The sequence below is a fragment of the Pseudorca crassidens genome, chromosome 13 (genome assembly GCF_039906515.1).
Source record: "Pseudorca crassidens isolate mPseCra1 chromosome 13, mPseCra1.hap1, whole genome shotgun sequence".
Lineage (NCBI taxonomy): Eukaryota > Metazoa > Chordata > Mammalia > Artiodactyla > Delphinidae > Pseudorca > Pseudorca crassidens.
Window position 1 is genome coordinate 25,165,110 of NC_090308.1, and position 27,131 is coordinate 25,192,240.

Below are 27,131 nucleotides of genomic sequence, written 5' to 3' on the forward strand. Positions count from 1 at the left end.
TCCCACCAGCAGTGCAAGAGTGTTCCCTTTTCTCCACACCATCTCCAGCATTTATTGTTTCTAGATCAAAAAATCAACTTTAAATATAAGGATCCAAATATATTGGATGGAAAAGAATAGAAAAAAATATACCATGCAATCATTAACCAAATGATTAATATCATTAATATTAATATCAGATAAATTGATATCAACATAAGGAATATTAACAGGGTCAATTTGTTAAGATGATAAAATAGTTCAAAAGTTAACAACAGAGCTTTGATACATGAAGCAAAACAGAAGAAATTTAAAAAAAAATAGACACATGCACAATTATAGTTGGAGATTTTAACGTTCCCTTTCAGTATAATTGACTTAGTTAATATTTATAGAACATTCCACCCAAGAACAGTAGAATATGCATTCCTTAGGTATACATAGACCACATGACCATATTATATGGTCAATAAGACAAACCATAGTTTGGGCCATAAAAGTCCTTAATAAACTGAAAAGTGTTGAAATCATGTTCTCTGGGATTTAAATTGGAAGTCAATGGAAACATCTGAAAAATATCCAAATATTTAGAAATTAACACACTTTTCAATAAAGCAAGATTAAAGAAAAAATCACAAGGCAAATTAAATATTTTGAACTGAATGCCACCTTAAGCTTAAAAAAAAGGAGTAAATTAAACACAGGTAACAGAAAATGGATCACTGACTTAAACTAAGAGTGATAGCAAAACAAAACAAAACAATAAAAAAACTGCTAGAAGAAAACACAGGACAATTTTTTTAATGAACTTAAGCAAAGATTTCTTAGATGCAAAAATCATGACCTACCAAAAATTAAAAGTGATAAATGTGATTTCATCAAAATTAAAACTTTTGCTTTTCAAAATTTACTGTTAAGAAAATGAAAAGACAAGACACAGTCTGTGATTTACAAAAACTATATCAGATAAAGGACTGTATCCATAATATAAAAAGAACATTTACGACACAGTAAGAAAACCAATAATTTTTAAATGAGTAAAACAGAGATATAGAAGTGGAAAATAAACACATGAACAGATCCTCAACATCATAGTCAATAGGGGAATGCAAATTAAAACTGTTGATACAATGAGCTGTCACCAAATATCTCCCTAGAATGGATGAGATTAACAAGATGTTAATCTCCCTGACAATACAGATGTTGACAGGAATATGGAGAAGCTAGAATTCTCATACTAGCTGCTGGGCATGCTGAATAGTATCACCACTTTGGAAAAAAGTTTCACCGGCTTTTAAAAAAGGAAAACCTACATTTGCCCTAAGATCCAGCAAAGCTACTACTGGGCATCTATCCAAGCAATAAGAACATATGTTCACACAAAGACATATATGTCTCAATCCTGGGACAGAAAATGGAATAAACATTAAATGACAGAAGAGAAAGATGACAACAACATACAGAACAAAGTGGATCAACAGTTTTCAAAGGAGGGGGTTGATATGAGTCAGAAAAATGGTGTGGAAGCAGATGGTGGGGAGCCTAGAGTCGTCCTATACTTCTTCCAGCCTGACTTTTAGAAATGTGGAATTCAGACTTCCCTGGTGTCGCAATGGTTAAGAATCTGCCTGCCAATACAGTGAGCACGGGTTCAATCCCTGGTCCAGGAAGATCCCGCATGCCGCAGAGCAACTAAGCCTGTGCACCACAACTAGTGAGGCTGCATGCCACAACTACTGAAGCCCGCGTGCCTAGAGCCCGTGCTCTGCAATGAGGGAAGCCACCGCAATGAGAAGCCTGTGCACCGCAACGAAGAGTAGCCCCCGCTTGCCGCAACTAGAGAAAGCCCGTGTGCAGCAATGAAGACTCAACGCAGCCAAAAATAAATAAATATATTAAAAATAAAAGAAATGTGGAATTATCAAGGAAAAACTGTTTTGTTTAAGGTGAGGGAGTTGTCTAGAAAAGAATTGGCAAAGAAGGGGAGTTTACTGATAAGAGAGCAATTGTAGATTACCATCATAACTGGATCAAAAGCAATATAAGTACAACTCTAGAAGATAACTCTCTGTTCGGGCAGCTATAACAAAATACCATAGGCTGGATGGCTCATAAACAACAGAAACTTTTTCTCACTGTCTGGAGACTAAGAAGTCCAAGATCAAGGCACTGGCCGATTCACTCCTGTTCGTAGACCTCCATCTTCTTGTTGTGTCTTCACATAGTAGAAAGGGTAAGGGAGTACTCCGGCATCTCTTTTATAAGGTTTCTAATCCCATTCATGAGAGCCCCACCCCATAATCTAATTACCTCCCCCAAACCCCACCTCCAAACACTATAACATTGGGAATAAGTTTGTTTTTTCTTAACATCTTTACTGGAGTATAATTGCTTTACAATGTTGTGTTAGTTTCTGCTGTACAACAAAGTGAATCACCTATATGTGTACATATATGCCCATATCCCCTCCTTCTTGAGCCTCCCTCCCACCCTCCCTATCCCACTCCTCTAGGTGGTCATAAAGCATCAAGCTGATCTCCCTGTGCTATGCAGCAGCTTCCCACTATGGAAATAGGTTTCAACACAAGAGTTTTGGTGGGACACAAACATACAGTATATAGGGATAACTCAAGTTTTTTTTTTTTTTTTTAGATTTTGGATCTATGCATACAATAGACTATTTAATAGAAAGCTTTAATTTGTTGCTGATTTGGAAAGTCTTAAGACCGTCCAGTGCCATTATGAGAATTAAATATTCAATTACTATATCGTACTGAATTTTACCTATTCTAGATTAACATAAATTTTAAAAATTTATGCATAAATACTACTTGGATACAGTTGCTTGATAAACTTTATACGTTTTCAGGTTATTCTACTCTGTAGGTTTATGAATAGGCTTATAGGCCAGTAGTAAAAGGCACAGGCTCTGGGGAAGACTGGTTTGAATCCTACATCCACTGTTTAAACATGAATGGCGAATTAGGTAATGTCTTTAAACCTCAGGTTCTCCTTCTGTAAAATAGGGATAATGCCTAGCTTAGAGCTGTCATGAGGATTATATGAAAAAATGAATATAAAATCCTTCATACTTAGTAAGTGCTCAACGTCAGCTACTGTGATGTTAGGAAATGCTATTTCTATTGTTAAAGGAGAATTAGAAAATTTAACAGAAATTTAACCCTGAGAGCTCTTGGGTCATAATACTCTTCTTGTTGTTGGTCTCAACTCTTTAGAGAAGTATGTGTTCTAAAGAGAGACTGGAGACCTCATAGACCTTCCCTCCTCCCAGTGGTGCTGATGGACCCATGTGGGACTGAGCCACATCTGCTTTAGAGTCTGTGGGTTGTGACACTGAATGGTATCTGGCTAGTATGGAGCAGAAACTTGGGTGTCTGGTGTGACCCTCATATTAAGAGGATCTGCAGGTATGTATGCTGGTTATGTTACAAACCAGGTTTGTTTCCCAGATGTACAGCAAGTCAAAAACCGAGACACTGAGATTTGCAGCAGAGAAAGGGTTTATTCATAAGGCAGCCAAGTGAGGCGACTGGAGAAATCTCAGATTTGCCGCCCTGAAGGTGAGGGACTTGATATGTTTATGCAGTAAAGAAGCAGGGTAGACTTTGGTGTGGGGAAAGGTGATTATAGGTAGGGAAGGATGAGGTAATCACTGTTCTGCCCAAGTGTATCTGTGTTATATGCTTCTTAATGGGATGCATGTTCAAAAATGGAGATGTTTAGCATGATCTGAGGGTGGAGTATTTGGCCCTCTGACATCAAAAGGTCATTCAGTGGATGCCTACACAGGCCCAGTTTTAGGGCTAGTGGTTCCAACCAGTCTTAGCTGGCCCAAACTGGACAAGAGCTGACTCCAAGTTTCTGGAAAATAGCTTAAGTCCCCATTACTATACAACCCCATACATCAGAGGTGTCATCTGTAGTGGATGGTTAAGGACACAAAAAAATAATTAAGGTGAACTTGGTTAGTGAAGACAGATTACAAGTGGAGGATTTTTTTTAATGTTTAAGTATAAATTTATATAAATACAGATTATCCAAAATAAATAACATATATATTCTTATCACATAGAGAAAAATTGCTAACAGTTTGTTGGTTTTTCACATATATGGAAGACTTTAAAAACGAGATAACTAACATTATATACTTTTCATTATCTATCTATCTATCTATCTATCTATCTATCTATCTATCTATCTATCTATCTTATCTATGTTGTCACTGTTATTACCAAAGGCTGTATGCCAGTTGGTGAACCAGGGCCATGTTGGTGACACCTAGACTATTTTGGTATTTCCAGCATTTTTGATTAATGTTAAGTTTATTAGCTTCACTGAAGCCCCTCACATCTCTTAGGTCCGTTGTGGGAACACCCTTAAACCAATCACTGACGTGAAGAATAAAATGATGGTGATTAGCTTGAACTAAGAAATGTTTCTAGGAGGCTTCTATACATAATTTTCCCTCATTCTCTTAAAACCTCTTCTATCTGTTTAATTATACAGATACAAAACCTGAGACTCAGAAGTAGTAAGCAACATGCCTAAGACATAAAGCTTGTCAATGACAAAGTCAAAAACAAAATCTCCCAAGCCCTAGCTTTTAATTTAGTGTTCTTTGCCTACTTCAAAGTCTATCCATAGGGACAATCTGTGACTTCATTCTGTGTTGTCCTATGGTAGGTGAACTGTGATGATGAATGCCACCAGCCCTGATATTTTTTTGGCATGGAGTTTAATATATTTTTCTATAAAAATATGTCTAGTGAGGGCCATATCTTTGGGATAGAAATTATTATGGGAGAAAAATATGTTTTCTCTGTAGTTGTAAATCCCCAAAATTAATTTCTGTAAATTATACCATATTTTTATTGCTCACAGCTCCGTATAACAGATTTGAAAGATAAGACTAGAAAGGTAAACTACACTGGAATTTGGGCCAAGACAGGATGAGATCTGCCTATAGGAAATGACCATTTGTGTTTTATAGATCTCTGCCTTTTTTGTTGTTGTTATAAAAGATTTATTTATTTATTTATTTGCTATACAGTAGGTCCTTTTTAGAAAAATTTTTATTTTATATTGGAGTATAGTTAGTTGGTTTCAGGTGTACAGCAAAGTGATTCAGTTATACATATATATATATATATATATATATATATACATTCTTTTTTAGATTCTTTTCCCATATAGGTTATTACAGAATATTGAATAGTTTCCTGTGCTATACAGTAGGTCCTTGTTGATTATCTGTTTTATATATAGTAATGTGTATATGTTAATCCTGAACTCCTAATTTATCCATCTCCGCCACCTTTCCCCTTTGGTAACCATAAGTTTGTTTTTGAAGTCTGTTTCTATCTTGTAAATAAGTTCATTTGTATCATTTTTTTTTCAGATTCCATATATAAGCGATATAATATATTGTTCTTTCTCTGACTTACTTCACTTAGTATGATAATCTCCAGTTCCATCCATGTTGCTGCAAATAGCATTATTTCATTCTTTTTTATGGCTGAGTAATATTCCATTGTATGTATGTACCACATCTTTATCCATTCCTCTGTCAATGAATATTTAGGATGCTTCCATGTCTGGGCTATTGTAAATAGTGAGGCAGTGAACATTGGGGTTCATGTATCTTTTTGCATTAGAGTTTTCTCCAGAGTGGGATTGCAGGATCATATGGTAACTATATTTTTAGTTTTTTTAAGGAACCTCCATCTGTTCTCCATAGTGGCTGTATCAATTTACATTCCCACCAACAGTGTAGGAGGGTTCCCTTTTCTCTACACCCTCTCCAGCATTAATTATTTGTTGACTTTTTGATGGTGACCATTCTGACTGGTGTGAGGTGATGCCTCATTGTAGTCTTGATTTGCATTTCTCTAATAATTAGTGATGTTGAGCATCTTTTCATGTGCTTTTTGGCCACCTATATGTCTTTTTTGGAGAAATGTCTACTTAGATTTGCTGCCCATTTTTTGATTGGGTTGGGTTTTTTTTTTTTTTTTGATATTGAGATGCATCAGCAGTTTGTATATTTTGGAGATTAATCCCTTGTCAGTTGCATCATTTGCAAATACTTTTTCCCATTCTGTGGGTTGCCTTTTCACTTTGTTTATGGTTTCCTTTGCTGTGTAAAAGATTTTAAGTTTACTTAGGTCCCATTTGTTTATTTTTGTTTTTATTTTCATTACTCTAAGAGGTGGATTCAAAAAGATATTTCTGCAATTTATGTCAAAAGGTGTTATGCCTATGTTTTCCTCTAGGAGTTTTACAGTATCTGATCTCACATTTAGGTCTTTAATCCATTTTGATTTTATTTTTGTGTATGGTGTTAGGGAGTGTTCTAATTTCATTCTTTTACATGTAGCTGTCCAGTTTTTCCAGCACCACTTATTGAAGAGACTGTCTTTTCTCCATTGTATAATCTTGCCTCCTTGTTGTAGATTAATTGACTGTAGGTGTGTGGGTTTATTTCTGGGCTTTCTATCCTGTTCCATTGATCTATATTTGTGTTTTTGTGCCGGTACCATACTGTCTAATCGATTACTGTAGCTTTGTAGTATAGACTGAAGTCAGAGAGCCTGATTTCTCCAGCTCTGATACTCTTTCTCAAGATTGTGTTGGCTTTTCAGAGTCTTTTGTGTTTTCACACAAATTTAAGTGTTCTTGTTCTAGTTCTGTGAAGAATGTCATTGGTAATTTGATAGGAATTGCATTGAATCTGTAGCTTGCCTTGGGTAGTATAGTCATTTTGACAGTATTAATTCTTCCAGTCCAAGAACACGGTATATCTTTCCATTTGTTTGTGTCATCTTCGTTTTCTTTCATCAGCCTCTCATAGTTTTGGGAATACTACAGGTCCTTTGCCTCCTTAGGTGGGTTTATTCCTAAGTATTTTATTCTTTTTGATGTGATGGTAAATGGGATTGTTTCTTTCATTTCTCTTTCTGAACTTTTGTTGTTAGTGTATAGAAATGCAACAGATTTCTGTGTACTAATTTGTATCCTGCAACTTTACCAAATTCATTGATGAGCTCTAGTAGTTTTCTGGTATCATCTTTAGGATTTCTATGTATAGTAACATGTCATCTGCAAACAGTGACAGTTTTACTTCTTTTCTGCTTTGGATTCCCTTTATTTCTTTTTCTTCTCTGATTGCTGTGGCTAGGACTTCCAAAACTATGTTGAATAAAAGTGGTGAAAATAAAATTAGTGACATCCTTGTGTTGTTCCGGATCTTAGAGGAAATGCTTTCAGCTTTTCACTGTTGAGTATGATGTTAGATGTGGGTTTGTCATATATGGCCTTTATTATGTTGAGGTATGTTCCCTCTATGCCCACTTGCTGGAGAGTTTTTATAAATGAATGTTGAATTTTATCAAAAGCTTTTTCTGCATCTATTGAGATGATCATGTGGTTTTTATTCTTCAATTTGTTAATGTGGTGTATCACACTGATTGATTTGCGTATATTGAAAAATCCTTGCATCCCTGGGATAAATCCCACTTGATCATGGTGTATGGTTCTTTTAATGTACTGTTGGATTCAGTTTGCTAGTATTTTGTTGAGGATTTTTGGATCTATGTTCATCAGTGATATTGACCTTTAATTTCCTTTTTTTGGTGGTATCTTTATCTGGTTTTGGTATCAGGGTGATTGTGGCCTCATAGAATGAATTAGGAAGCATTCCTTACTTTTCAGTTTTTGAAATAGTTTCAGAAGGATGGGTGTTAACTCTTCTCTAAATGTTTGATAGAATTCTCCTGTGAAGCCATCTAGTCCTGGACTTTTGTTTGTTGGGAGTTTTTAAATCACAGATTCAATCTCAGTACTTGTGATTGGTCTGTTCATATTTTCTATTTCTTCCTGGTTCAGTTTTGGGAGATTATATCTTTCTAAGAATTTGTCCATTTCTTCTTGGTTGTCCATTTTATTGGCATATAGTTGCTTGTAGTAGTCTCTTATGGTCCTTTGTATTTCTGTGGTGTCAGTTGTAACTTCTCCTTTTTCACTGCACTTTTATTGATTTGGGCCCTCTCCCTTTTTTTCTTGATGAGTCTGCCTAAGGGTTTATCAGTTTTGTTTATGTTTTTAAAGAACCAGCTTTTAGTTTCAGTGTTCTTTTCTATTGTTTTCTTTGTCTGTATTTCATTTATTTCTGCTCTGATCTTTATGATTTCCTTCCTTCTCTTAACTTTAGGTTTTGTTTGTTCTTCTTTCTCTAGTTACTTTATGTGTAAGGTTAGGTTGTTTGAGACTTTTCTTGTTTCCTAAGGTAAGATTGTTTCGCTATAAACTTCCCTCTTACAACTGCTTTTGCTGCATGCAGGTTTTAGATCATCATGTTTTCATTTTCATTTGTCTGTAAGTATTTTTAAATTTCCTCTTTGAATTCTTCAGTGATCCATTGGTTGTTTAGTAGCATATTGTTTAGCCTTCACATGTTTGTGTTTTTTGCAGTTTCTTGCTTGTAGTTGATTTCTAATCTCATAGCATTGTGGTTGTTCCATGTGCACTTGGAAAGAATGTGTATTCTGCTGCTTTCGAATGGAATGCTCTCTCTATATTAAGTCCATCTGGTGTAATGTGTCATTTAAGGCCTGTGTTTCCTTGTTGATTTTCTGTCTGGATGATCTGTCCATTGATGTAAGTGAGATGTAATGTTCCCACTATTATTGTGCTACCATTGATTTCTCCTTTTATGTCTGTTAACATTTGTCTTATATATTGAGGTGTTCCTATGTTGAGTGCGTATATATTTACAGTTGTTGTATCTTCTTCTCAGATTGATCCCTTGATCGTTATGTAGTGTCCTTTTTGTCTCTTGTAACAGTCTTTATTTTGAAGTCTATTTTGTCTGATACCAGTATTGCTACTCCAGCTTTCTTTTGATTTCCATTTGTGTGGAATATCTTTCTCCATCCCCTCACTTTCAGTCTGTATGTGTCTCTAGATTTGAAGTGAGTCTCTTGCAGACAGCATAGTATATGGGTCTTGTTTTTGTATCCATACAACCAGTCCATCTCTTTCGGTTGGAGCATTTAATCTGTTTACATTTAAGGTAATTATCGATATGTATGTTCTTATTGCCATTTTGTTAATTGTTTTGGATTTGTTTTTTCAGGTCTTTTTTCTTCCTTTCCTCTTTTGTTCTCTTGTGATTTGATGATTTTCTTTAGTGTTGTGTTTGGATTCCTTTTTCTTTTTTTTTTTTCTGTTATAGATTTTTGGTGTGCAGTTACCATGAGGTTTTGATATAGCAGTCTCTATATATACATGATTGTTTTAAGTTTCTGGTCTGTTAATTTCTTTTTTTTAATTTTATTGGAGTATAGTTGCTTTACAATGTTGTGTTAGTTTCTGCTGTACAGCAAAGTGAATGAGTTATATGTAAACATATATCCCCTCTTTTTTAGATTTCCTTTCCATTTAGGTCACCACAGAGCACTGAGTAGAGTTCCCTGTGCTATACAGTAGGTGCTCATTAGTTATCTATTTTATACATAGTAGTGTATATATGTCAATCCCAATCTCCCAGTTCATCCCACCCCTCTTCACCCCTTGGTATCCATAAGTTCTCTACATCTTTGTCTCTGTTTCTGCTTTGCAAAACATTCATCTGTACCATTTTTCTAGATTCATGCTGGTCTCTTAATGCAAATGCATTTCAAATATCCTGCATTTGTACTCTCCTCCTCTCATGATTATTGGTTTAGATATCATGTTTGTATGCAGATGATTTCCTACCTTTACTGAATGTTTGCCATTTCGGGTGAGCTTTCCCATTTTGTAATTTTCTTGTTTCTAGTTGTGGCCTTGTCTCTTCCACCTAGAGAAGTTCCTTTAGCATTTGTTGTAAAGCTGGTTTGATGGTGCTGAATTCTTTTAGCTTTTGCTTGTCTGTAAAACTTTTAATTTCTCCATCTAATCTAAACAAGAGCCTTGCTGGGTAGAGTATTCTTGGTTGTAGGTTTTTCCCTTCCATCACCTTAAATATATCATGCCACTCCCTTCTGTCCTGCAGCGGGTGGGTTTTTTAAGAAGCTATCCCTTACCCACTGTTCTGCAAGACAAGCTCAAGTATTTCTCATAGTCACCAGTTTCTGTTAAGCCTATGGGGCACAGTTTCAGGATGGGCTTTTTAACCCTAAGGGGCATGGTTTCAGTTGTATCATAGAGTTAGCTAGATCACATGTTTCTTGGGAAAATATTTTATTTACATGTGATTTACATATTGCTTGCTTACAAAAAGGCTTTCAGGTTGTTCATAAATAAAAACCATATAAAACTAAAGGGCAGGGCTTCCCTGGTGGCTCAGTGGTTGAGAATCCGCCTGCCAATGCAGGGCACACGGGTTCAAGTCCTGGTTCGGGAAGATCCCACATGCTGCAGAGCAACTGAGCCCATACGCCACAACTACTGAGCCTGCGCTCTAGAGCCCACGAGGCACAACTGCTGAGCCCGTGTGCCTGGAACCTATGCTCTACAACAAGACAAGCCATCGCAATGAGAAGCTCACAATGCACCACGATGAAGAGTAACCTCTGCTCGCCGCAACTAGAGAAAGCCCACGTGCAGCAATGAAGACCCAACACAGCAAAAAGAAATACAAAAAAATACAAAAAAACCCTAAAGGGCAGGGAAATGGGTACTTCCAGAGGATAAGAGTGAAATAATTCTTTCCACATGGCTGGAAGAATTGAACTTTGAATCAGACCTGGGCTTGAATTCTGACTATTTTCTAGCTGGGCAGGCTTAGGAAAGTTATCTCAGTATACTTCCCTTGCAATAAAGTGACATGAATTGAAAGGACTTCGTTGAATCGTTGTAAAGAGTAAATAAGCTGAGTTAAGATACGCAGTAAGTAACATGGGGCCGGTGGGTTGTTCTTCCGTTACTCCTCAGCACACTTCTCTGCGTGAGCCTGAATTGAGCTCTGAGTTTTCCGGAAGTTAAGGTAAAAACTAAAGCAAGTAAGCACCCAATTTTTGGAAAAGTCAATAGTTAATGCACGATCAGATAATTGTTATCAAAGACTCTGGTTTTGAATGCTGGAAAAATGGGCCTCATGGTTCCTTATATAAGAAAACAAATGAGTAATGTAATGGGCACCTGCTATTAATATAGATTTATGGAAGACAAATTTGGCGATTTCTCATATCAACCCTTTTTAAAAGCTGCGGGCATGACATTAAATCTTAATTCAGTGAAGGCATTTCGAAAGGAAGCTGAGATAATTTGGTCTAAATACATTGCTTCTCAGTAGCACAACCTAATGCAGGAATAAAATTAGAAATTCGAAAAGTTGTGGATATTTAAAATGACCTTTTAGTTTGTCTTCAGTATTAGCTCCCTCAAGTTTTCCTTTAGCAAATGCTAGATTGTTGGGTTGAATACAACCATCAGTTGAATTTTGTGATGCTTATTATTATTATTTTTTTTTGCGGTACGCGGGCCTCTCACTGTTGTGGCCTCTCCCGTTGTGGAGCACAGGTTCCGGACGTGCAGGCTCAGCGGCCATGGCTCACGGGCCCAGCCGCTCCGCGGTATGTGGGATCTTCCTGGACCGGGGCACGAACCCGTGTCCCCTTAATTGGCAGGCGGACTCTCAACCACTGTGCCACCAGGGAAGCCCTGTGATGCTTATTTTTATAGCAGATGGATTTATTCTGTATTTCCCATGGTCATGACACCAGGCCAGCTCTCGTCGTGAGGACTAGTGTAACACAACTATTTTGAGAGTACAGGTTTTAAGAAAACGTTTGAAATTTAGGTCTGTGGGTGATTTCAGCTGATTGAGGTTGGAGATGCTGCACTGGACAGGGTTTTATCCAGATTGTTAATTTCCTTTTCATTTTTACCCCGAGGTATCATGTGATGGAGAGAGCATGGCTTTGCGGTTAGACTCATCTGGGTTTGATTCTGGCTCTGCCAGTTGCTAGCCATGTGACCTTCAGCAACTTATGCCCCCTTCTATTTTTTGGAGCCTTAACTTTCCACCTGTAAAATGTGATCTGAGAAACTTACATTGCAGTGTTTGGTGAAATGAGAGAACATATTGTAAGTACGTTGTCTAGCACAGTCTGGGTATTGAGATAGTGAGGATGTGGTTTTGGGGGCTTGTTTGGGTTCCTTGCCATCTGATGCTCCATTCAGACAGGAAATATTCTTTCTATGACAAGCTTAAACATGAAGTAGCAGAGGCTCCTGTTCCTCTGGAAAGTTCTCTCCTCTTAGTCTCACCTTTCTTAAGAAAATGCTTACTTCAGTGGTCTATAAATTCATTTTAAAAATGAAAATAACAAAAAAAATGAAGAAATGATTAAATAGTCAACACTGGCTGCCCATTATTGGTGTTGTAGGTAAAATTCTCCTAGATTTTTTGCATAGTCTGTTGACTAACAGTATGAGACTGTGATAATAAATGAGTTTGACCATTTACCAAGTTTCCCTAGTAAAGTCATTGCCAATATCAGTTATTGAATATTTTAGAATGAATATTAGCTTAGTAATTAGCAGTCAATAGGTTCCAGACATCTAAGTGTTGGTATATTCACTTATAGGGTGCCAAATCTGGATAAGAATTTAAAATTCATTCTTTTGATTTATATATTACCCATTTCATCTTTAAACATTGTTAGGTCTATTTTTATTTTTGGAATGTTCCTAATTCAAAGCAATTTTAAAATTTATTACACGAGACTAGTATTTTTTTTAATTTAAAGGGCCAATCCCAACATTAAAACATTGAATTTTTCTGTTAAATATTTTTTCTTACAGTGCTTTAAAAGCCTAGACCAAGTGGAATTAAAAAAAAAAAAGTATGAAATTCATGAATACATACGGAACTGTATGTAAACTTTATAGTAGGGAGATACTTCCTAGTAGGAAAAATCTGTGCACTGTTCCTCATCTGAATATCTCCAAAGCAGCAGCCTTTGTGAGAATTTACAGGAGCTGCCTTTCAGAATTCTGGTCAGGGAAACTGAGTTGTTTATATTTTACCAGATGTAGGCAATCACTTCACGAGCCATGTCACGTAGGAGATGAGGGAATGAGACTCGGAGAGGTAATTTGCTTACAAACACACTGTGTTGATCTAAGACTGGGAGTTAGGGCTCCTGATTCCCAGGTGATCACAGTAGAATATAAGGTGACATGAGAGAAAATGGACCTGTCCCAAACATAACCTGATGAATTTACCCTAGATTTACAGCCATCCTTCATTATGATAATCCTCGGACAGAATTTCTTTCACTGACTGTTGTGCCACAGATTCCTTTGCAGTTTGGGGAGGTCTGTGAATCCCTTTTGAGAGTAATGTTAAAGATTTGAAATAACTTTAAATGCATAGACTAAAATACATTTTATTACAAACGAAACCAATGTAGCTGTCAAAATACTCAGTTTTCGAAACAGTAATATATAGGTATTCTTCCCCATTAACACATTAAATGACAAGATCTAGCAACTCTAGTGCTTCCCAAATGTGAGAATTTTGAGGGATCTGCAATAGGAAAAGATCTGTGACTTCATGGGTAACAAGTCACTAGGCCTGCCATCATCACTGTGGTTTGTTGCCTACATTACAAATTGAAAGACATGTTAAATTTCAGTTAGAAGTCAGTAAAAATAAGGCTATACTTTTTCCCTTTCTTCTTTAAGAATCCCCTAATTCTTTGCACACCCCAGGTCACAAATCTCTGCTTTAAAGTGAATCAACCGGGGGGGTTAAATGCTTGAACAACTGCTACCCACTTCTGGGCCTCTACCTACACTATTCCTTTGAGGGACCAAACTTACAGCCTTTTAATTTTAGGTCAGATTATATATCAGATTCTTAGAATAAGACTAAACATAGAATAATTTTTGAAGAGTGATCTATAGGCTCTCTATCAGAATCCTGTTGAAAGGTTGTCAAAATGCAGATCCCTGAGGCCTGCATCATTCTTACTGTGAGAATTTCTATGGTGAGGCCTGGACACCTGCAAGTTCAACCATCAGTCAAATAGTTGTTATTTCCATTACAATTTGAGACTGTCCAGAGTAGCTGAGCTGGTGCAGGTGTATACGTTGGAGGTACGGGGAGGCATGTTTTTCATAGAGATTGAGTCACTCAGTAAGCTTTTGTCCTGTTATGTTCCTTATGGAGATTATATAAAGAAATAAGTTACAGTTCTAAGACTGAATCTGGCTACAATCCACATGGAATGGGCGATGTCTTTTGCCGGTTCGCTACAACATGAAGTGGGACTAATGCAGCCACTGGCAGAAGGGAGGTGAGATGCCTAAGTTTACCTGGGAGCGACTAGAAGGGAGGCTAGGGAATCAGGTGGAGGTCACATTTGGTTTGCTTACAGCATCTGGGGCCTCCAGATGGGAGGAACCAAACTCTACTCTGTCAAACTAGCTCACACATCTCAGGGGAGAGAATCTGGGACCTCAGTGGAAGATGATCTGATGAGGCAGCCTTATTCCCAAAGAGGCAGAAACCTTTATGATGCTGCCAAGGGCCAAAGGCATTGGACCTGATAGGGCTCGTCAAGTGCCAACTCTGTCGGCATTTCCTTGGAAATAAATCTGCATTTGTAGGGGCAGCTGTCTCTGCCTGCCACCCCCCAATTCCAATTGCCTTGCAAAACTAGACATACCGTGATTTTAGATTATTCGCTGCAAAAGCTGGTGTAAATCTCAGTCCACAAAGTTCACGTATCACATTTCAATTTTCTTTATTTTCTTCTAACTTACCTAAAAAGCGTTCTGAGCCTCCATTCCGCCAGGGTGGCTGATCACTCTGTTACTTCTACACCATGAATTGGTGTGTGGAGATCTTTCTGCTACTCTGTGACACACCTAGGGATTGGGACTTTTTCCCAGGCTATCTGGCCTGACTGCAGCCAAGGAATACCATGACAGGAATGCTTTTTCTTATAGTTTCGCCAGTGCAGGGGTCCTCCCTGACCTGCAGCCTTTCTGCTGTTAAACCTCTTCTTCCTCTTCCTTCCAGCCCTGGGAATTCAGCTCTAATCAAAGAGGAAGGATTTCTTTTCCCTCACGTTTCTACCATAGAGAGTTTGTCTTCATTCTCCCTTTCCATGACACCCTTCCCTCAAAACCCACAATTAAACTCCTCCCCCTCCCCTCCCCTCCCCCCTCCTCCTCCCCCTCTCCCTCTTTTGGAATATAAGAGCCAGAGAATCTTACAGGCAACTTCTTGTCATTCTGCCCCATCATATCCCTATCCCTCCTGGAACAGTGAACCCCAAGCCAGTCATCTACTTGAATAGATACTGAACAGATGTCAGCTATGCTCAGTTTTCCAAGAAATCTATTTCTAAATGGTTTTGATCTGAGAGGGATTTGTAATAATATATTCCTTCTACTTCAAAAATGAATCTATTTTAGGGTTTGAGAAGAATGTTATTTTTGTAATTTATTATTAATTAGAAAATTCATTAATACTTACTGATTTGATGGCCATCTTAGGAGCAGATTAAAACAAACCTTAGAATATTGAACTTTTAACTCTAATATAGCTAACAGTATGTTTTCCTTTATAATTGGTAAATTAACTTCAATACTCACTATTTCAAGTTGAGTTATAATGGAGCCTTCTGCATCACAACATTTAACATCTAATCTATTTTCTTTAAGATTATTCTCTGCTGGAGAGACCAGCAGAAGGATGTTGTTTTACTTCCTTATATCATTTGCATTTGTTATAACAGTAGCTCAATATAGCAAATAATATATTGATATAAAGACTAGGAAACCATATCAAAATCAATTAAAGTTCAATATTTGAGTTCTCTGCTCTAAACTGTTGTAAATCTGATCCCTTCATCTTGAAATAATACTTTTTTGTGATTTAGAATCTGCTTATAAATTTTTCTGGGATTTTATTATGTTGGTGCCACGTCTGAGTTTGGATGAGACCATTAAACTAAATAGTTTGTTTCTCTGACAACAGAACATCTTGTGCAAACAGATTAAGTTAGCAGGGCAGACTCAGGGCACAGATGACTTGATGTGGTACCTAGGAATCTATAAATAAAAACAAACAAGGAAGAGCTTAGAGTGCTCTTCCAGAGGCTCGAGATAATAGGAATGTTGGTCAATATGTGAAAGCCACAATATTGCATTATACTTCAATTTTATCTTCACTTACATATTGAACCTATCTTTAAGCTGGATGGGAAAATGAATTTTCTAATGAGTGATATAAAATATTTATCAAAGCTAAATCATAATAGAAGTTTTGATCATAAGCCAAATAGTTGAAGCATATCAAGTCTCTAAAGAAATATAGATTTATGTACATATTGTATTTATTGCTGAATATGAATAATGGAAGAATTGGTATTGACCTAGAATTTATTTCCAAAGTGTTCGGTTAAAGAGATCTGCATCTGAGCTGCTGACCTCCTCTTATAAGATTGGCACAAGATGTTGAGCTTTCTGTGTTGTAGTGCATTCCTGGATGTGAATGTCAAGGATATGTACACATTAGATCTCAAGTATAAATCATCTTGCAGAATAGTGGGGCTAGTTATGAAATGGGTTATTCTCTAACACATAGTAGTTAGCATCTATTAGGCATTAGCATTTACAAAGCACTGCAACATTGGGGCTTTCACGTTATCTTTCACTTTACAGAGCAGGAACCTTGAGCTCTGTATGCGAGTGTTGTCTTCCTACTCCCAGGAAGGGGCAAAGCGTAGGATGTGAAGTCAGCTTTTCTGGCTAAGGTCCAAGGCCCTCTCTATGCTGCCACAGCTGTCTCTGTGAACATGCTTGGTCCCTTGTTGGTGATTTCCTTATGCAAAGTATGTTCGTGTCTATTTCAGATTTATTTTGTTCATACAATGGAAGGGGCTGAGTCTTAGCAGTACAACTGTGAGATTACCAGAGTGTATGACAGAATGATAGACTCATGATTTAAGGTCATATACACAAATTCCATCCATTTTGTACGGCTTTTATCCCCCTAGTGGCCAAATAGCAGTTTTCCACAATTCGGGTTTGATGATTCCTAGGCTTATACTATTAATAGGCTTTTGAAATTGCAATTTAAAAACTGCAATCCAATAAGATAATGAAGTTAAAAGCGGCTGTATTTTTCTTTTTAATATTACCTTTTAATAACAATATTCCTATTTAGGGATTTGGTTGTTTACGAACAATCAAGGTAATACATTCGTTTAGTTCTTTTAAATGAATAAACTACATCAATATCTACTGATAACATGAATTTGATATCCATTCTTATGAAGAAAGACATCAAAATAATATTGTAAAATACGCCCTCTTTTTATTTTTATTTATTTATTTATTTTTGCGGTATGCGGGCCTCTCACTGTTGTGGCCTCTCCCGTTACGGAGCCCAGGCTCCAGACGCGCAGGCTCAGCGGCCATGGCTCACGGGCCCAGCCGCTCCGCGGCATGTGGGATCTTCCCAGACCGGGGCACGAACCCGTGTCCCCTGCATCGGCAGGCGGACTCTCAACCACTGTGCCACCAGGGAAACCCCAGCCCTCTTTTTAAAAAGGATACAGTGGTATATATGTAGTAGATATATATAGTAAATATTATATATAATGTAGTATAATACTGTATATAATATATAATACTATGTTATATATATTTTTTTCTTCAAATGTATTTTCTAGGCATTCACCAAATTGTCAAGTGACTATTTCTGTATTATAGAATTGGAAGGGGGAGTTTCTTCAGAGTTACGAAACGCCAAGGAAAGGAACCTAGTTCATTTAGCAGAATTCTGTAAACAGGATATTTACATAGATTATTTTGATATATTTATTCAGTGAAGAAAATGGTTTCACATATCAGATTTTTTTGATGCATTTGAATCTTTATTCTACAACACAAGCAACATAAACACAATATCTTTTAAAATATTTTCTCTTTAGAATTTTCATTTTCACCTCAGATAAAATGTACACAAAATACACTTGCAAGCTTGCTTACAGGAACCTGTTAAACAACACAGATTATATCAAATCAAATAGTTATATCAACATATAAAGGATGGTGGTTTTCATTTTTTTTTTTTAAATTGACCAAACTGACTAAAAAAGAAGGCAAAACAAAAACTACTTCCTTGACAAGTCCTTTGGAGTAAACAAAATGCTTCAAGGCTCCTGGTGAATAGGGTTGCAGGGATGAGTTTTGCATTCTATGGATAAAATGGTATACGGACTCAAATCATTATGGCTATACCAAGCTTCATTTATTTATAATTTTCAGTGAAAACAAGTCTAGTCTTTGGCATAATACAAGAAAGGATAAAAGGACCCTTACCACCCATTGGCTTTACTTAGAGTGGGAGATGGTAGCAGGGGAACCGATTATAATGTAATTTTTCTAAGTCTATTCCTCTTAGAACAGCAGGAAAATCATCTTGAATCAGTTTTTGGCATGATTAGGGCAATAAACTTCTTATTCTTGCCCCCATCCCCACCCATCCACTAAAAACAAATTAAGAAACAAAACCAAACAAAACCAGCCTTTCCCTCTAGGCACCTGCTCCTGCCCCGTTCATAGCATACCTGGAAATTCTACCACATGGTTTCAATTGAAGTGAAACCAAACATATCAAAAAGCATTAATCTTTGTCCAGTTTTACCTATTGTGTGGGAAACCAAGTTTTATTGGAGAGGACCACTTCCAACAAAAATTGGATGTAAGGAGAGAGGGAGGCACACGAAGTTGCCTGTACCTAGTCACGAGGCAGCCGTGGTGGCCACTTGGTGGCTGGTAGAGCCAGGGCCGTGAGCTTCCCAACTTTAAGAGAAAACATACTTTACATGTTAGTTTAAAAGACTGGCTTTTGGATTCCTTCCTCCCCTTTTTGGCACCAGCTGGTAAAACAAAAATAAATGATTACTAGAGATTAATTTTTAAAATTTAATTCAACATCCGTTATTATTAAAAAAACAAAACGCACACATCATTTCCAAAAATGATTAGGGGAAATGAAGCTGCAGTAGAAAAGCTTCAATTATTCCTGTCTACAGAGGCAAGGACTTGAATCCTTGACATCATTAACACTGGTGTGCTTTCTCCTCTCACTAATTCTAGTAAATATAGTCATTACTTTCTACTTATATAACAGTTTAAATAATGTCAGGATACTTAAACAGAAGTCTTTAGAGAAACTTACTGAATCAATAAAAATTTTGTGTCATTAGTATATATACAAGGGAGATGAGTTTGAGGTACTCAATTTTTTTTCTCTTGAATTATTACCTCTGTGGTCCTTATTTTGTTTAACGGAAAAAAATTTCCAAAACTAATTAACTGAATAAAGAGTTAAGAGATAAACTAAGGCCCCATCTATATTTAACATGATTTCACTGTATTCCCAAAGCATACTGATGCGCTTTCACATTTTTCTCCTCATTTGGAAAATGAGATAATGAATATGGTCTTGATTGTGTAGATTCATGCACAACACAACATATGTAATGAAAAGTCCTTAAAACAGGCACATGTGCTGCTCAAAAGGGAGTTGGTTCCACTTGCAAATTCTCGTGAAGCCATTTGGTAGACTCTTTACAGATATGTAGGAAATTAAAATATTAATTTACACCAGACAGTTAAGTGAAAGATGAAGACACATCAAGTAGTATAGTATCATCTTGATGTGCTGGTATTCTGGTGACTAATGAGGGATATAAAACTACTGGCAAGCGAGCAACTACTCAAAAATTTCTGGAAGCCAGGAGCCAAGGTTGCGATGGAATCAACATGGAAACATCTCATCAAAACTATGGACAGAAGAAACTAAAACCCTACATACTTTAAAATCACCTTCAGTACAAGTCAAAAAGTCAACATGATACAAAAGGTCATCCATAGAGTTAACGTTTCTAAATACAAAGACGAGAAGCTTACATTGATCTCACTGTTCCATAGAACTTATACATTCATTGTCTTCTACCTTGTAAAAATCAATTGTTGGCATAATAATAAATAATAAACCTGGAAACTGGGAAGACTGAACAGCAGTGCTGTAGAGAATCCAATTCCAAGTTGTCTGCCCAAGGTGAAGTTCGGTTTTTCTCTAGTGCTTGATAAGTCAGGCTGATCTTAAAGGGAGTAGTTAGAAATTTTTTCCAGGTATTGGACCTCAAAGTGTGGTCCCCAGACCAGCAGCACTGGCCTCATCTGGGAACTTGTTAGAAATGCAAATTTCTAGGCCTACTGAATCAGATACTCTGGGCTCTGGACCGGCAATCTGTGCCTTAACAAGACCTCCAGGTGACTCTGATATGTGCTAAAGTTTGACAACAACTGTTCTAACGTCAAAAGATACGAGACGACCACTACTTGAACGTTCAGGATAGGAATTAACAGTACAAACAATTTTTGGTAGTTGAAAAGGCTGGAAGGACTGTAATTGGATGGAATTCAGCAGAAGTTGACCGCAGTTTGTGTCACTAAGATGGCCAGCTAGCTAGTCTCTCCTCCCTAGACCCCCCCCTTGCATTATCACACAAAGATAGAGGGGAAAGGTTTTGGATGGTGCTAGCTGTGTGGTAGTGGGTTTTTCTTCAATTGATAAGTACTGCCCCTCTTTACAAGGAAATTAGGCATTGTTCTCAAGTAAGTTTCTCCTACATTATCCCAGGGGATGATTTTTTTTTTTAGTCTATCTTCCCTGAAGTAATAATTGTATTTTGGAAATCTGAATGGTGTTCTAATCTAAAACCTTAATTATTAGTTACTTCCACATCAAATACAAATATTACAATACAGCCAGAGGAAAGGGATCTCACGAAAGACAGAGACAACATTTTCTAGATTGCTGCACTCGTGAAGGAGGAGAGCACATTTTTTTTGGATGAGGCATAATTATAAATGACTTCTTTACCCAATTTCATAAATCTTGCCATAAACAAGCTCATATATTCAATAAAAAGTGCTTAAAAATAGTCTTGCTTTTTTAAGGCCACACTAAATCTTCCTAAATGGTACCCAAGCAGATGTAAGTTTTGTCATTCACTTACTGCATTATGTTGGATTTTTCCTTCTGCCTGTTTCCTTGTCTACAAGGCAAGTATATTTAGGTGTCATGGCACGTGGTTACTCTGCATATTGACCTGATGCCCTCAGTACCTGAATTTTTAAGCAATCTTGTGTTGCTGCTCCTTCAGAGAATGTGCATTTTGAAAAATGTTCATTTATTTTGCATATTCCCAAAGTTTGATGATGACCTACAATTCAGTCCTATATACTTCCAGGGGAAGCAAGTAGAGAGGCACTGTTGGCTACAGGACACTTTATTCTGAGTGATTAAATGGTAATTGGTAAAGGTCAACAAATTGTTGCTGTCATTCCAGACACAGACTGTCATGTTTTTCCACATAATAGCTGGCCATGGACAATATTATTCCATCATGTCCACCTAATTTGGTGAGTTTCCTAAATTACCACTGAGGATCTGCTTTAAGATTAGATTTTGTTTTCTTTATTTTCAAACATAAAAATATTATGTTATATATGACCTTACTATGCCTAAACACTATCTTTTTCTTTTAACCCTATTGAAAAATCCCCATAACATTATAGATAGGGACATCAATGTAATATCTTCAACTCATTTTAACTGTTTAATTCCTTGAAACACTGAAGTGTTTACACTGTGCACTTAGACATGGTGTTGTACAGAGCCTGGCCTTTGAACTCAGGAACATCTCTTTTGCAACCAACTTTGCCATTTACGGGTTATCTTGGGCAAGTTTCTGAACCTCTCTGGGTCTGCATCCTCATCTGAAAAAATGAGGACAACAATACCTGTTTCACAGTGTTATTGTGGGAATTAAATATGGTAAAAGTAGGTAAAGGTCCACGTTCTCAGAGGCACTCAATGATGTTACCTCCCCCCACTGCTGTTTGTAACCTCTTGCTATTGTTATCAGCTCCAAACAGAGGTCTTCATTTTTTATTTATTTATTTATTTTTTGCGGGACGCGGGCCTCTCACTGTTGTGGCCTCTCCCGTTACGGAGCACAGGCTCCGGACGCGCAGGCTCAGCGGCCATGGCTCACGGGCCCAGCCGCTCTGCGGCATGTGGGATCTTCCCGGACTGGGGTACGAACCCGTGTCCCCTGCATAGGCAGGCGGACTCTCAACCACTGTGCCACCAGGGAAGCCCCAGAGGTCTTCATTTTGCTTAGTTTGATGGGACTGACACAAATGGATTTTTCTTTCTGAGAAAGAAAACTTTCCTACATAAGCAGTACTATGATGTATTTGGGGAAGTCAAAAATATCTATTACTATAATTGCATTACCTTCTTATAGTTAAGGCTATTTGACTCTCAACTGACTCTGTATAATCCCTCTCCTTGGAACAACAAGAACAGCAACAACAAAGCCTACTGATCGCTGTACCAAGAAGTTTCAATTTAAAGGTACTTTGGAATTATGATAACATTTGGTCATGTTTGATTTAGTCTGAGCTGTTTTATATGTTAGCATCTGCCTTGGTCATTAAACAGCCTAAAAGTGGTAAAAGTTGCCCTAGTTTTGTATTGATGGAGAAGGCAGGAAAATAATCGTAAGGGGAGAGATGACAAGAGGGTGTAAAGAGACAGCCTAAGCATCTGTCAAAGCTGATCAGGAGATGCAAGAGGTAGGAGAGATCCTATGAACAATTTATTAGCCCTCCATCAAATCTAAGTCCTCCTATGGCAAGGAGACATCTGTTGCAGAGTGTGGTGTACTTGGCTGGGCCATTCAGTCAGGAATTCTTTTGCACTTTGAGTTTTCTAGCGTGCTTCCTCACTTTGGAAAAGATGAACACTACCAAAATATTAGAAAAAGAGTAAATCTCAACCAGAGGGTAACGCACTTTTGGCAGTAAATACAGGCAACTAAAAGCAATAAAAATCTTATTCTGCTTAGATCTGAAAATATATGGTAATAGCCGTTGTAACTACAAAGGCTTGTCTTGACCTTGGTCTTTCAGAGACCATGGGAGGGAATGAAAGAAGAGATGGGGAAAGGCAGAAATGGAGACACCAGGAAGAGTGAGGGACTGATGGGGCAGTGTGGGGAGGGACCACTCATCTACTAAGGGTTTTTACATAGGTCCCTTTCTTCTTCACCCCTGGGAAGATCTGACTAACTTCTCTATGACCTGAAGTGTACTATTCCTCGGAGATTATTTGCATCAAGCCATGTCCTTTTTGAAAACTGCAAACACCTCTGAGAAGTATTACTGTGACTTAGCTAATTTTCCAGCTGAAATCTGACATGGATGTGATGCACAGTGTGTTGGGAATGGAGGTGGGTTGAAGACTGCTGTGGGCCGGAGGGGTGGTCTACAGAAAAAATGACGGGAAGGGACGAAAACCCTCTGACAAAATTGTAGGTAAAGAATGATGTACATCCTCTCATCTTTTATTCTTGGGACCCATAATTAGGCTGGTACTAGAGCAGTGTTTGAATACAGAATGGGGTAAACTTGTTTTCATAAGCTAGCCATGAATCCCACAATAGAGAATCTGTCAAGACGATGAATTCTGACTTCTAAACGGTTAACAACTTCCAGGACATGACCTTCATGAATTGAGACTGGCTTCCTTTGAATTTTTATACTTTATAAAAAGTTGCCAGATATAAACATTTTGTAATTACTCTGATTTGATAATACTCTGCTTTGTTGAAGCTCCCCCCACCCCCGTAAACTGCGGAATACTCAGAAGCTCACAAGGAAATGAACCTTAGCTGAGCTACAAAAAGAAACAAAACAACAATGGTGTACTGCTTTTGTTAAAAAAAAAAAAAAAAAAGAAGTATCTACCCAACTTTCAATTCTACTTACAAAATATAAAAAAAAAATCTAAAGTATAGAACACAACTTATTGCTATCCCAACGATTCATTGCTTGTTAACATCAAATTGTTGATCTGTTTCTAAACTTGCATTATTGTCTAATGAGCAAAAACTGAAGGCAAAGAGTGTTCTGTGGAACTGGAAAAACATCTTCTGAATTCTGTGGTGATCTCCAGATGGCATAGCGAATGATAAGGTTCTTTCTTTTAGATTGCCTAAATAAATCAGGGAACCCTGTCTTCCTCTTAACCTTGTAGATAGTTATATATTCCCAAGGAAGACAAAGTTTACAAATACCAGCACTGAATAAAGCTGTCAGTTTTAAATCCTTACTTCTACCCTTAAGAGTTGATGTTTTAGGGACAATATTCTCAATTACGAATAATTTTTAGAAGCTGGGAAAATTAAAACATATCTCTTAGCAACTAACTCTTTAGAATGTGTGTGAGTGAGTTTGAGGAGTTTTAATCACTATTATAATTTAAGAAATATTAAATATACTGTAAATAATAAGATAAAGATTTCAAATTAATTTTCTAGTAATAATTAGGAAAATAAATATCTGGTTAAAATATGCTTGAATTAAAAGACCTCAAACAGAGGGCAAATCTACTTGCCAGAGAGGAGAAATATTTTAAACTGAAAAACTTCATTTCCTAAACTTCATTCTGTGTCCTTTTCTCCTGTAGTTTTATTTTCTTCTGAGACTAGAGTGTGTATGAACGATACCATAATTTCATACGATTGTTGTTTAATATTTTCAGATTTAAAATGATTTCATCATCACCTCCTTTCCCACCCCTTCCAGCTGTCTCCCTAACCCCACACTTCCTGCTCCCTTCCCTGAGAAGTCTGTTCATTGGACGGTGAATTCTTGAGTTCCTTTCTTCCAAGGGTGTTGATATAAAATGAGCTGTTTTGTTTTCTTAAAGACAAAATGTTATACCTTATGTTCAGATAATTGTGGAGCATAGAAATGTGTGTGCAACAAGGAACTAAGGCACCATTTTTTCTTTCCCTTTTCATTTTTGCCTTGGGAACAAAAGCAAAGACTATTGGGACAGTCAGGGTGGCCGGTCTTAAGTCATTTGGCTCTATCTGTATCAGCCAATACCACTGAGTACTATGTGTCAAAGGCTGCCATGCCACAGACTTAAAGTCCTGCCATGAAAGAATTTCCTTCCTTTAGAAGTAGGGAAGTGAAGGCACAATAGTACCTTACATGAGGAAGTTGGCAAATACCAACCAGAAAATCTTGACAACTTAGGAACAATTTTGAGATGTTCTGGAATATTTTAAAGATTATGACACCCAAGAATAACATTTTTCCAGCTGTTTTCTTCCCTGCCGAACTCATAATCATAATATAAATCTTCCTCCAATTAATCACGTCTGGTACTTCCTCCAATTAATCATGTCTGGTAATCATGTCTGTGTGTACATCAGCTTGACTTACCAGCAGATATTTCTTTAGCTATTGCATTTTTTAAGATGATGGATCGTCCGGGTTCAATCCCTGGTCGGGGAACTAGATCCTGCAGGCATGCTGCAACTAAGACCCGGTGGAGTAGTAAATGACCGATGTAGTTATAAATAAATAAATAAAATGATGGATCAATGTAATGTTTTCAAAGGAGTGGCCCTTGAAAGTGACTCATTTGGGGACAATATTGCAGGCAAAGGCATTGGGAAATAAGATTTAGAAATGTGTCCAGGAATATAGAGTCTTCTGAAATTATGTGCAAATTTAGAGTTTCACTTGTGTCATCCAGATACAACCTTAGTATCCAGAATGGCCCCAGTGCTGATTAGTTAGGGAGCAACTGGGTGTTCTCTGAGTCGCGGGGGCTGGTGGGGGGGAAATGCTATCAGCTGGACTGGCAGACATACTCTAAACCCTCCTGGTGTATCCCCTTGGGAATGGAATGTGAGTCTCCTACACAATGATGTCATAGACACGGCCCACTCTGCCGAGCCATTCTCTCACAGCCTGGCGAACTCTGATGTCAGTCACGTGACAGGTCAGCTGGCTGATGCATGGGAACACTGCTGGCTGGAGCGCTGTGAAGGTCTGGTCCGGAAGGATCTGAATCTGATTGAGAACTGTTAGCACCATGTTGGTCCATGCCTAAGAGAAAGGGATTAAGAGAATTAGCAGTTTTCTCCAGCAGTTTCATTTGTACTCAAGTGTGGCTAATATGCAAATGAGTTTTCTCAGGCTTTAGGCTTCAATAAATGTAGTCTTTACTAATTTAATGCACTTATAATAAAACATCAGTTTAAGTTCATATATATATATATATATATATATATATATATATATATAAGGACTAGCAGAGACTCTTTTCACATTAGGAATACATTATTTCCAGCTTTTACAAAATACAAAAATCTTACTCCTCAGATTTTTAAAAACTCTCTTGCCTTCTCATGATGAGATTTTCATAGGCCATGTGACATTTTTAATCAGCAGTCTCTCTAATGTCTAGAAAACTTGGAATAGGTCTACCTTAATTTAGGGTAACTTTTGAAATCATAAGCAAATCTCCAAGACGTGAAAAAGCAATTAAGATTTGTTATTTGTCAAGCAGGTCATCTGTTAAAGAATAATCTTACATCTCAGTTTGACTGGATACTTTTACAAATACAGTCTAAGATGATTTTTGTGGATTCTGAACTATGAAGTTTAGTTCTATGTTCAAGACACATCAGAGGAAAAAAGTATCTTGCAAGATTCATACTAATTCCAAGTTTATGTTCATTCTAAGAATACATTCCTGTATAGGTCCACAGAATCCTAGGGCCCAAGAGCTCCTATCTTACTATGCCTGCAACAGGAATCTACAACTTAAAATAAACGTCCAGATGACTTTTAAAGGGCTCTCCATGAGTTTAGATCCTTCTGTCTTTTCCCATCTCATCTTTTCTTAAATTGAACGAAACAGTGCCCCTCTTCTTTACTTCTCAAGCTCATTTTTGGGAGGTACCATAGAATTGCAAATATTAATTATATAAAGGAATAGGAACACTCTGAAAATGAGAATTTTTATGTGCTCAGGATGGGCTAGAAAAACAATTCATTGGAATAACCACATAATATGCACTTTGCCTTTTCCCTTTACATAATTCTTCATAACTACAGAATTGCTTCAGGGCTATCTTCAAATGACTAACTGGCATTGAGTCCTGGGTTTAAGTCCATCCATTTTCTAAGCTTTGGCGTCATCTTATTTACACAGGTGGGTTCCTAATTCTCAG

General features: G+C 37.3%; 1 protein-coding gene and 1 long non-coding RNA gene across 2 annotated transcripts in view; one reads left to right on the forward strand and one right to left on the reverse strand.

The window, feature by feature from the left end:
• LOC137204498 (uncharacterized) overlaps positions 1 to 27,131 on the forward strand; it is a 71,040-nt gene that overhangs the window by 24,869 nt on the left and 19,040 nt on the right. The window lies entirely within an intron of this gene.
• ARFGEF3 (ARFGEF family member 3) overlaps positions 18,064 to 27,131 on the reverse strand; it is a 197,664-nt gene continuing 188,596 nt past the window's right edge. The window contains exon 34 of the mRNA XM_067701951.1: positions 18,064 to 26,001. Coding sequence (XP_067558052.1) covers positions 25,810 to 26,001 — 192 coding nt within the window. The 3' untranslated portion in view covers positions 18,064 to 25,809. The remainder of the gene's footprint in view (positions 26,002 to 27,131) is intronic.